Genomic DNA, 13,033 nt, shown 5'->3' with positions numbered 1-13,033 from the left:
CGCTGATAATTTGGTTTTAATTTCTTGCCAATTGGATTCAAATTCAGGTGTAGGCTGCGTATACCACTGGCTAAAAAGAACATATATATATATATATAAAAGATTATTTGTTCCATTAGCGGTAACTGTTTAAAACCAAATTCTTAATTGAGGTAGGTGTGTGCATGTGTGTATGCATATATATATATAGATATATATATATATATTGTATTGTATTCACTAGTTTTATGCATGTTTTTAATGGGGGAAAATGTGTGTTCCATGTGTTTCATTATGTGGTATGTAAGTGGATGTACAGTATTGGCTGATAAGATGTATTTTTTTTTATGCCAGTGTCAAAGATGAATTTCTGTCCAGGAAATCTGTACAGACAATAATGTCAAAACAAACAAACAAACAAACACAGTTAGGATATATACTGTACATGTATGCAGGTTCAGTGGTGCTTCATTAACACTTTTTACAAGCTCTACAGACCATAAACACAAGCCTGTTTAACATGTGAAGCATGAAGAACAAAAGCAATGTTTTCTGTGCATTTTGTTTGAAGGTTTGCTATTCATCATTGATTTCTCTTTTGTTAAATGTGATTGTCCATATAAGCTGACACCACTTGTAACAACTGCTGTGATAATATATATTTTATGTCTATAGCACAGCAGCTAAGTAATATGCCATTTCAAGCCATATGAGCAGCGTCAGGCTGAGCAAAAGGTCAGGTAAAAGAATTTGGAGAAGAGCTGTTACCCAGGGGTTAGTCTGTACGTTTATGATCTTCTGTATAGCTTGAACAGTTGCATGGATTCTTCTCTCAATTTGGAACCGTCACCAGTTCCAAAGTAATGATGACAAATGGATGCAGCCAGGCCTTTGGGTTATTAGCCTTCTCCTCCCTTGAGGCTGCAACCAAGGCTCTGTACACAGTGAATGCTGTATTGTTGGCACCAGGAGAGTTGAATTGTCCAAAAGTGTGGAGAAGAACCCCCAAACTGCCAATGAGGACGGCTCTGAAATGCCTGAAGTTGTGATTGAATGGAACATGGAGGACAACTACAAAATGGCACAGGTTTTTAAACGGATCGAGTATCAGTCCAACGAGCCTGATCCAAATCCAATACTGTGTGTATTCATATTCTTTACTGTCAAGCCCCAAAAATTATATAAAAGAACCAATAAAACACAATTAAAGCAGTTCATATGACTCACATTTTATTCAAAGCCACTTGAAGATGTGCGATAGCTCTGTGAAACATAAAAGGCTATATATAAAATGCACACGCAGCTCCAGTCAGTAGCAGTGAATAACGCTGCTCTGTTTACAACCAATATTTTAGCCTTCACGTGGTGCGCAATATTTGAGCGCTACTCAATTAAACTACTGTGAACTTGCCTACAAATACAGGACTTCCAAGAGAGTTCAGGATGTCAAAATAAAATTGTGAGGGTTTAAAAAGTTAAAGGTGTCACGGAGAGAATCACGGAGGCAGAGATATGAACTCAGTAGCAGGGTTTATTGAACAGATGATTGAAACAGTGATTTAAACATCATGCAAGTAAATCCAGTTGAGCAGAGTAGCAAACAGCAGGTGAGTAATATCCAGACAGGGTATAGACACGATGAACAGATAACTCACAACAGTCTTATGATATTTGCAGGCAATAATGAAGACACAGGCATATTTGACATCGTAGTACAATCAGGAGTCCAGTAGTATCTGGAGTCTCAGAGATACTAGCGAAGAGAACAGACAAAGAATGTGTGTGAAAGTGGGGTATATATATGCAGTCCTTGATTAGCCACTAATGACATGCAGGTGAGTGTAATCAGAACTCAGGGGAGAGTGAGCGCTGCAGTGAGGAAGAAAGAGAGATACCGGTGGATCTGTGACAAAAGGTGCATGATTGAGATATACTACTATATATTACTATTATAATATTTTATTTTTATAATCATTTGTTTACAAATTGTAATAATATTTAAGTTGAATGGGTTCCAAAAAATTACAGTGTGAATGAAAAGTGAGCTGATATCTAACAACTAAATCCAGATACAAGTTGAACATTTTTTATTTTCTTCTGAAGACTTGAAGACTGGAATTTTGCTGCTACATTATCCAGTATACTAGTTAATAACAAAGTATAAAATACATTTATATTCAAATAATGTGTAGTTAGAGGTTTGTGTTTCTTTACATATTAAAGAGTACCCCCAATTAGTTCCACACAATAATGTAAAGATATTCTAAACTGATTATGCATAAAAACAACACTGGTACCGGATCGGGATCGGTATCGGCCGATACTGAGATTTCCAATATCGGAATCATATCGGAAATGAAAAAGTGGTATCGGTGCATCCCTAGCTATAATGGCATGACCGTACTTAAATTCTGCATTAATAAGGGGAGGAAAATGTTTGAGGAGGATTCTGGGAAATTAGGTCTATTTGAGGCAAACAGAGCAGCCTGTGCGAAGAAGCAGAGAATAACTTGTCCATGTGACTCTATTAGCCCTTTTCAACTGAAATTGTGATTGTTCTCGTGCCAAGCCTGTGCTCTGCTGGTTCACATTTTCTTCTGACCTGAGAGCTGAACAGTGATGTAATGGGTTACTGTCTATCTGGTAGTTTCACGTGACTACCTCAAACATTAACAAATATGGCGTGTCACAGTGTGATTGCATACAGCTTTTACTCTTGTTTTTGAGGATGTATTTAAACATTCGGATTAATGCAATCCATCATTATTACATTGCTCAACAAGATTGTCAGAGATGACATCTAAACTAAAGACAACAGGTAATGAAATTACATTATTTTGTATGAACTATGGCTTAACTTGCTAAGTTCTGTAAACTGTACACTAATGGATCAGTTCATGCAGTATCTTCGTAGAGTATACCATATTGCAAGTAGAGCACTCGTTTCGACGTGCTATCTGAATGCCTTTGATGTCTGATAATTTGTGTTTTTTTATTGTTTTAATAGAGCGAAGAATTACTCCTTGAGGCAAACGGTAGCTACTGCTGTTGTTAGGGAAAACTTTACCATGGTGATAAAACATTTTCCCGCCCTCCGTCTCCTGATGTAATCGGTTCCAGTGTAGAGACCAACAAGCTTTTGGGGCCAATTCAGAACCAGGTTTTTGGCCCCGGAACTGCCTTTTCTGCGGTGGAAATGCGCGAAACAGTTCGAGAATTCCAGCCCAGGAACCTGCACCCAAACCATGTCAGTGAAAAAGGGCTATATGTGACTGCTCTGATCAAAGTAGAACCTCTGTTGAGGCCACTGAACAAAGCTAAGAGCAATTCTGAAAAGCAATCTAGCCAAGAAACAGGGAGATTGGAGAATGTATATGGCTACAGCACGTTTTGACGTTGGACTTGGGGGAATAGGTGAGTGTGTGCGCGCGTGTGTGTGTAAGCGTGTCTGTGCATATACTTCATAATTGTAAACCAAACATTTGAAGTTTCTTTACCTCCAAGCATTGTATCAGCATTAGGCATGCAGATGGCAGATTTAAAGGGACCGAGTCAAGCAAGATATTGTTTTTGTAACAAACTATTCAAAAAAGGTGGAATTCATATTCTTAAGGTAGGTATGGACATAATGACATTAGCAATGCATTTTAGGTGGATCAAACTGCTTGACCAATGTATATTAGGATGTGCAGTATTACAGTCCCTACTATAGTGAAAATGCCTATTGGTGATATTACTAGGGGTGGGCATTCATCAATAAATTGGTATTCAAATATTTAAGCTCATAAAAAGGAATATTCTAATATTCTATTATTTATATGAAGGTAATTAATGAGAAAGAGATGTTGTAAAATATTTTTTTAGTCATAAAGGTTGCATCACAATTAAAAAAAAACAAGCTTCTAATTATAATCAAAACAAGCTTATGTCATGTCCTGTGTTGTTTTTTTTACATTTAAACAAGCAATGTGTGAAAACAAAAAACTAATAGAGTGAAAGCATTTAAGCTCAAGCAAAGTGAAGAAAAAGAAACCGATAATGAAGTAGACTGAGGTAGACTAACGTACAGGAGGAGTATAAACACTGAGCATATAAAAGTTATCATGTTTATATTGTATCTCATGTTTTTTGTTGAGAAAACAAGCATATCCACGTGCTCAGTAAACTATACTCATTTATACACACCAGTTTATATGATGGAATGTCCCTTACCTCAGCTAGCATAGTCTTTCTCGGATGCCATGTTTGTTGTTTAAAGAAGCGTCGTGGAGATTACGCTGCAACGGGGATGCTGCTTTCTGATGAGCTGCATATATAGTATAGAGTAAAGTGTACAACGCGTATCCAGTACATTTAAACAGGAACCCAGCTATCTCACAGTAAGCCACATTCTCACAATAACCTACTTTTCTGCAGTGACAGAACCGTTTGCTAAAATTTTTTTTATAACTGCCAGTTTCATTTTGTGTGTTCAGGATTTAACATGCTTCTCACTGTATAGATGGCCAGCAAAGCAAAATTTTGCGAAAATTCGAAAATGTTTACTATTCGAATAATTATTGCAGAACGAATATTTGACTACTCGTGCACATCCCTAGATATTACATAGATATTTTGCATTTTTAATTCACTGTAATGGAAACTGTCTTAACTTTTGGAAGTGCGATCAAAGAATGAATAAAAAAGAGATGCTAAAAATGTTGGCCGCAATTATTTCGTTCATTCATCACACTGCAAATGTAACTTCAAGTTAAGTGCATTGCATTGTGAGATAAAGTATTGTGTGCAATGTGCTCTGTACAATTAATTTATAGTTTGGGTATTTATATAATCGGGTAAAAATGTACATAATGGGCACAATATATTGTATCAATTAATCAACAGTAAGGGTATAATTGTAGTATGAAATGCCAAACATAGCCTAGGTATCCATCATCCCTTCTTGCCCAGCATAACACTGGAATAAAAACTTTGCCAAATCACGGCTGATCAGGTTTTCTTGCAATCATTGAACTGGAATTTCTATTTTCCTTTGATGCTAATGAAGAGATGGGAACACGCTCCTGGCTCACTAATGAAGTAACCTCAGAATCAGAGTGCATAAAATAGGTGCAAATATTAGACAGACAATATCAATAACTTGTACACAAGTTAGTGAATACGGCAATGAAGCGGACATTACTGCTGCCAATTAGCAGCTGGAGATACAAATTCCGCCCACAGCAAAAACGCATCACATGGCTAGAGAGAAAGGCTCAGTTCAGAGCTTAAAATACATTTTTTTTTTATGGAAATACTAACCATGGTTTGCCTAGGGCTGTTTATCAGATAAAATAAAAATAAAAAATAAGCTAAAAGAGAATACTAAAAAGAACTGCATGCATGCAAATAAAAGGCAAAACTCAACTAATTTCATGACATTACTTAAAACTGAGCAATGCATTCCAACACAAGGCAATGTTTACTACAACAAAGAAGATCGGCTAAATAACTGGATATGCAGTTATATAGCTGCAGGTAGGACCCTATAGGGCAAATTCCAAATGGCACTTTAACACCCTTGAAGGATACTGTGGGGTACACACACATGTGACAAGACGTACTGGCCTGCACCCTTTAGAGTACTCACTTCAAGAGATCTGCCCTCCAGATCTTACCCTGATGATGTTCACTTTCGAATGGCCTGTTGATTTCCATTCTTTTTTTTTTTTTTAAATACAAATGATCAAAGTCAGTCAGGACTATAACACTAACACACACTCTTTGGTTACTTACTGCAAGTTGATTCTGCTTCATCTGACCCATCTGGACACTCAGGTTCTCCGTCACACCTCCAGCGGGCTGGTACGCACTGCCCATTCTTACATGCAAAGTCTGTCGTGGCGCATGTCTTTTTTGCTGTTAAAAGAAAGAGTGGAAGATAAGAACATAATAATAATTTAGCAGTAAGCCACTAAAGTTACTGTGATTGTTCCACGGGTAAGGAGTGTTCTTTGAAAAATCATGCATGGATTTCAGTAGTTAACTGCTTTTATAAAACGGTGGCAACAGTACTAATTTAGAAGACACAGTTATATTTAAATCGGTTACATTTAAATCAATACAGTTAAATGTATTCTTAATAGACTTATTGGGTAATATATTACTATATAAATATAGTAATTTAAAACAGAATGTGCAGTCACTTTAGCCTTAAATGTGGCTCATCCAATCAGAATGCACTGTAGAGTTTCTTTAAACAACATAGTACAACTAAAACCAAACACTGGTCAATTAAGCCAACACACTTTAAAATGTATTCTGCAAGAGGCAGACACCATGACAAAACTGTATCACTTCACAGACATACTACCGACATAAAACACTTGACAACAAATTTTCATGTAGAATGACAGAGACTACATGAACAGCAAAAGTCTCATGCTTTTGTTTAAAAGAAAAATGGCAAACACTATACAGCTAAGTGGACAATGTTTCTCTGTAGTTTCTTGTCATAATTTGTACTTTAATTGGGATGAGTGTTTGAATGAAATGAAGAAACAGCTCTATTGGGAGCAATAACAAAGTCTCATGTGAACATCATTGTAAAAACTAATTGTACCCTTGCTTTTGTTTCTGTATGTGTGTTAATAAAAGAAGGCTTGCTTTAAGTCTAGTAAATATGAGGCTAGGGTAAAACAGCCTGAAGGGAGAATGACTAATGAACCAGTATCAGCTATTTCAGAGGGAAGACCAATAAGAGGTTTATCAGGCATAGAAGACACAAGGTTTAATAATGTTCACACTTTCCACATTATATCATGTGCATCATTTGACACATGCAATGCATGGATGGGCTTTTTTCCTCTCTCCAAGAACATATATTATTTCTGCCACAGCACTTTTTCAACATGCAAAAGTATTGGCAACATGCACTGGTGAATCATGCACAATAAGACCAGAAGAAACAAAAATGGATTTACAAAATATATAGGGTCAATTTTTATGTCATGTTGAATATATCAGCAAATTCACCTAATTTTGGACAAACCTACAAAAGTAAATCTAGAAAATCAAATCTCTAAAATGGAAGTATAAAATGGAAGACATAGTATATGCTCCCCCATAAAAATCTAATGCAAACCTTTAATTAATGATACAAGTAGAAAAATCGAACAGATAAGAGTGAAAATCATAGACCAAATAGACTGTCAAACAGCAACTGAGTTGCTACAGACCAGGCAGAAAAAGCTATTCTGTGAAATTTGTCTCTGGAACAGTAAGCAAATCCCAGGCCCTTTGCCTCCCATCAGAACAAGAGGATTTCATTTAAGTCTCCGCTATCTCCCCGGCCAAGCAACCTTATACTGAAACAAGCCTAGAGATTTACTAACTCATACATCACAGAGATCATGTTCCCCAGCCCTTCATCTTCCTCTGAAACCTGGACCAGTAGGTTATGGGTTGAATGCTCCCAAAGACTACAGAAAGAGGTGTCATTCAGGTTCACTCTGAATCACCCCTTCATTCTGAACCGCACACAGACTATTTTCTCATTTAATTGGGCTGCCCTGAAGGATTGGTAAATCAGTACAACCCCAATTCTGAAAAAGTTGGGACAGTATGAAAAATGCTAATAAAACAAAAAAAGAGTGATTTGTTAATTATATTCACCCTTTGCTATATTGAAAGCACTACAAATAAACATGATATTATGTTTTTACCTTGTGAATGTTTTTTTTATTTTTTAAATGTACAGTAATTTCAAATCAGATGATTGCAACACGCTCCAATTTAAGACTAATAACAATTTGACAAGTTAAAATAACAAGACAATGTGAAACAGGAGCTATTAAACAGGAGAGACGATCATGTCATTGTATAGAAGGAGCCTATAAAAACAGCCTAGTCCTTTATGAGCAAGAATCATTCAAGACTAGTCAATTTGCCAATAGATGCTTCAGCAAATAATCCAGCACTTTGAAAACAATGCTCCCCAAAGACAAACTGGAAGGATTTTTGTCATTTCAGCCTCTACAGTGCACAATATTATTAAAAGATTCAAGAAATGTGGTCAAATCTCAGTGCATAAAGGGCAAGACGAAAACCACTTCTGAATGTGCGTGATATCTGATCCCTCAGACATCATTGTCTTAAAAAACATCATTCAATAATGGATATCATGAACATGTGTTAGGGATAACTTTAGTAAACCTGATTTAGTCAACGCCCTTAGCTGCTGTATCCACAGTTGTAAGTTAAGACTTTACTATGCAAAGCAGAACCCCTATATCAACACTGTCCAGAAGTGCTACCGACTTCTCTGGGCTCAGTCTCATCTTAGATGGAAAGTAGAACAGCGGAACCGTGATTTTGGTCTGATGAGTCCATATTTCAAATAGATTTTGAAAAACACAGCCATCATTTTCTCAGGGCCAAAGAGGAAAAGGACCACCCGAGCTGTTATTAGCATCATGTCCTAGAGCCAGTGTCTGTATGGGCCAGGGGTGTATCAGTGCCCATGGCATGGGTAACTTGCACATCTGTGAGGGCACCATTAATGCAGACATATATGTAAATATTTTGGAGCAGCATATACTGCCATCCAGCACCGTCTTTTCCAGGGACATCCAGAAATTTTCAGCAGGACAACTTCAAACCACATACTGGCTGAATAAGCAGAAAGTGCGGGTGCTAGATTGGCCTGCCTGCTGTCCTGACCATCTCCAATTGAGAATGTGTGGGGCATTATGAAGTGCACAATACGGCAACGAAGCCCCCGTACAATTGTGAAGCTCAAGACCTACATAATGAATGAATGGGGAAAATTCCACTTTTTAAAGTTGTGTCTTCAATGCCTAAATACTTAGTGTTAAAAGAATAAATTGATATATATATATATATATATATATATATATATATATATATATATATATATATATATATATATATATATATATTAGGGCTGTCAATCGATTATTTTTTTTAATCAAATTAATTACATGGTGTCCCGATTAATTAATCGTGATTAATCATAATTATTTAATCGCATATACAAATATTTGCTGAGAAAGCCCCTCATATAACAATAATTCAATATTTAATGATGAAATAATTATACATAGTTATCTTTAAATATAAACAAATATATAAAAAAAATATTTATATAAAATATTCAGATAACTAAAATGCATTACATTCTTGTGGCAGAAGAGTTAATAATTTATAAGACAATACAAAAAGCGGTTTTACAATACAATGTATTGTTTACTACCATATTATTGAACATAAGTCAATCATTGGCATACAGTTCACAGCAATCCATTTCACAAGTGAGTTTGTCAATCAGTTCGAGATTTATTATGAGGGCTTGTTTAAGGACCAGTCAATGTACACCTGCGTCAGACAAGCTTGTGTAGCTTCTTGGGTGCATTGCGTCATAAACGTACGTTTTTAGGTCACTGTGTCAAGTTAAATATAGCTTAATACTTAGAACACATCTTGATATCTCTTAGTTCGGATTTGCACTCCATCAAATGTTTTGAACGCAAGAACGGAACGCATGTTTGTGTTGTGTTGTCTGCCAGATGCTTGTTTTCTTCACTGTATAAACTGCGCGTTACCACACAGCTGAAGTTTCACTTACTGCCCTCTGGAGTAAACAGGTGATACTACAAGCTTGCATTTCTCAGGAATCTTCCTTATTACGGTTCGGGGGCATTGCGATTAATTGCATAAATTTTTTTTAACACGTTATTTTTTATAAAATGAATTGCACTGAATTAATTAATTAATTAAATCGACAGCCCAATATATATATATATTTCTGTGCACATGGTATTATAAAAATCATTGTTTCCAAACTTTTTTCCCCATCAAACAGATAGTCCTGCCCTTTATGTATATATTATCAGCAAAATCATCGCAATTAAAGCCAGCATTCAATACATCGCCCAGACCTACTCACCAGCATACATAAAGAAAATACTTTATTAACAGCCCAGAAGTATGTACTTCATCAATACAGTACATACTCCATATGCGATTAAGGTGCAACTAGTTACTCTGGTACTTATAAAACATTGCCCTGTTTAAGCACTTTGATGTTAACTTGGCTCAACAAATGGCGTGTGTTTGGGGCAGGACTATCTGTTAGATGGGGATATCTAATATTATGTGCCTATTTTACACAATCAATTAATTTGTTTTGCCCTCGAATGCAAACAAAATATAGGAGAGTTAAGAAAAAAGTTTGGAAACAATGATTTTTGTACCATTTGGTGCCACTTGCCACAGAAATTACATACTTCACCTCTAAGAAATTACTTCTATCCCACATGCTGGCTCATTGTATTATGCTTTTAATTAATCACAGCAGCAAACATTATAGCTTAAAGTACTGACAGATGTTACTGACTTGAAAAGCGCAAAGAGGCTGGTGAGACTTGGGGAGTTGGCTGTTAATGTATGTTGTGCGGGTTTGAGAAAACACAGGCAAGCAGCGTAAGTGCTGGTTTTACTTATTTTCTTCTAGGAACTCCAATGCAGGCTGGCAGCTTCAAGCACCTGGTACATGGTATGCATTACAAGCAGCATATACATTATGCAGAGACTCACACTAGGCACACATACATAAAGATTGTACAAAATCACAAATATATATACACACTATATATACTGTATACACACACACACAAATCGATCAGCCACAAGAATAGAACCACCTGCCAAATATTGTGCAGGTCCCCCTTGTGCCACCAAAACAGCTCAAACCTCCATCTCAGAATGCTATTTTGAGATGCTATTCTGCTCTCCATAAGCGGTTATCTGAGTTACCGTAGACTTTGTCAGTTTGAACAAGTCTGGCCATTCTCTGTGGACCTCTCTCATCAACAAGGCGTATCCATCTGCATAACTGCCACTTACTGGATGTTAATGGCACCATTTGGAGTCAATTCTAGAGAATATTGTGTGTGAAAAATCCCAGAAGATCAGCAGATAAAGAAATACTCAAACCAGCCCACCTGGCACCAACAATTATGCAATCCAGTCCAAATCACGGAGATCAGAATTTTTCCTCATTCTCTTGGCTAATGTGAACATTAACTAAATTTCTTGACCTGTATCTGCATGAATTTATGCACTGCACTGCTCCCAAATGATTGGCTGATTAGATAATTGCATGGATGATTGTTTTAGTATTTATGTAACTGCTGATCACCTGGGATCTTCATACACAACAGTCTCTAGAATTTACTCCGAATGGTGTCAAAAACAAAAACATCCAGTGAGCGGCAGTTCTGCGGATGGAAACGCCTTGTTGATGAGAGAGGACAACATTTACATTTATGCATTTGGGAGACGCTTTTATCCAAAGCGACTTACAGTGCTCTTATTACAGGGACAATCCCCCCGGAGCAACCTGGACTTAAGTACCTTGATCAAGGACAAAATGGTGGTGGCTGTGGGGCTCGAACCAGCAACCTTCTGATTAACAGTTATGTGCTTTAGCCCACTATGCCACCACCACTCCTATATATAACAGAGAACTACGGTCTACGGTAACTCAGAATATCACTCTGAACAATTGTGGTGAGAAGAATATAATCTCAGAATGCTTTTCTGAGATGCGGGTTGCCGCTGTTTATATATACACTCACCTAAAGGATTATTAGGAACACCATACTAATACTGTGTTTGACCCCCTTTCACCTTCAGAACTGCCTTAATTCTACGTGGAATTGATTCAACAAGGTGCTGAAAGCATTCTTTAGAAATGTTGGCCCATATTGATAGAATAGCATCTTGCAGTTGATGGAGATTTGTGGGATGCACATCCAGGGCACGAAGCTCCCGTTCCACCACATCCCAAAGATGCTCTATTGGGTTGAGATCTGGTGACTGTGGGGGCCATTTTAGTACAGTGAACTCATTGTCATGTTCAAGAAACCAATTTGAAATGATTCGAGCTTTGTGACATGGTGCATTATCCTGCTGGAAGTAGCCATCAGAGGATGGGTACATGGTGGCCATAAAGGGATGGACATGGTCAGAAACAATGCTCAGGTAGGCCGTGGCATTTAAACAATGCCCAATTGGCACTAAGGGGCCTAAAGTGTGCCAAGAAAACATCCCCCACACTATTACACCACCACCACCAGCCTGCACAGTGGTAACCAGGCATGATGGATCCATGTTCTCATTCTGTTTATGCCAAATTCGGACTCTACCATCTGAATGTCTCAACAGAAATCGAGACTCATCAGACCAGGCAACATTTTTCCAGTCTTCAACTGTCCAATTTTGGTGAGCTCTTGCAAATTGTAGCCTCTTTTTCCTATTTGTAGTGGAGATGATTGGTACCCGGTGGGGTCTTCTGCTGTTGTAGCCCATCCGCCTCAAGGTTGTGCGTGTTGTGGCTTCACAAATGCTTTGCTGCATACCTCGGTTGTAACGAGTGGTTATTTCAGGCAAAGTTGCTCTTCTATCAGCTTGAATCAGTCAGCCCATTCTCCTCTGACCTCTAGCATCAACAAGGCATTTTCGCCCACAGGACAGCCGCATACTGGATGTTTTTCCCTTTTCACACCATTCTTTGTAAACCCTAGAAATGGTTGTGCGTGAAAATCTCAGTAACTGCAGATTGTGAAATACTCAGACCGGCCCGTCTGGCACCAACAACCATGCCACGCTCAAAATTGCTTAAATCACCTTTCTTTCCCATTCTGACATTCAGTTTGGAGTTCAGGAGATTGTCTTGACCAGGACCACACCCCTAAATGCATTGAAGCAACTGCCATGTGATTGGTTGATTAGATAATTGCATTAATGAGAAATTGAACAGGTGTTCCTAATAATACTTTAGGTGAGTGTACATATACATATATATATATATACATATATATATATATATATATATATATATATATATATATATATATATATATATATATGCACTGGCGCCAAAAGTTTGGAATAATGTACAGAAGTTGCTCTTATGGAAAGAAATTGGTACTTTTATTTACCAACCCAGATAGCAAAAAATATCCGCACGGCTTCTTTTTGCCGCCGTCCC

The 13,033-nt window shown here is 37.4% G+C and overlaps 1 protein-coding gene across 1 annotated transcript in view; it reads right to left on the bottom strand.

Moving 5' to 3' along the window:
* LOC127653922 (low-density lipoprotein receptor-related protein 8-like) overlaps window positions 1-13,033 on the bottom strand; it is a 242,309-nt gene that overhangs the window by 118,521 nt on the left and 110,755 nt on the right. The window contains exon 3 of the mRNA XM_052140780.1: window positions 5,755-5,877. Coding sequence (XP_051996740.1) covers window positions 5,755-5,877 — 123 coding nt within the window. The remainder of the gene's footprint in view (window positions 1-5,754; window positions 5,878-13,033) is intronic.

The sequence above is a fragment of the Xyrauchen texanus genome, chromosome 13 (assembly GCF_025860055.1).
Source record: "Xyrauchen texanus isolate HMW12.3.18 chromosome 13, RBS_HiC_50CHRs, whole genome shotgun sequence".
Taxonomy (NCBI): domain Eukaryota; kingdom Metazoa; phylum Chordata; class Actinopteri; order Cypriniformes; family Catostomidae; genus Xyrauchen; species Xyrauchen texanus.
This window is presented reverse-complemented; position numbering and strand designations above follow the sequence as displayed.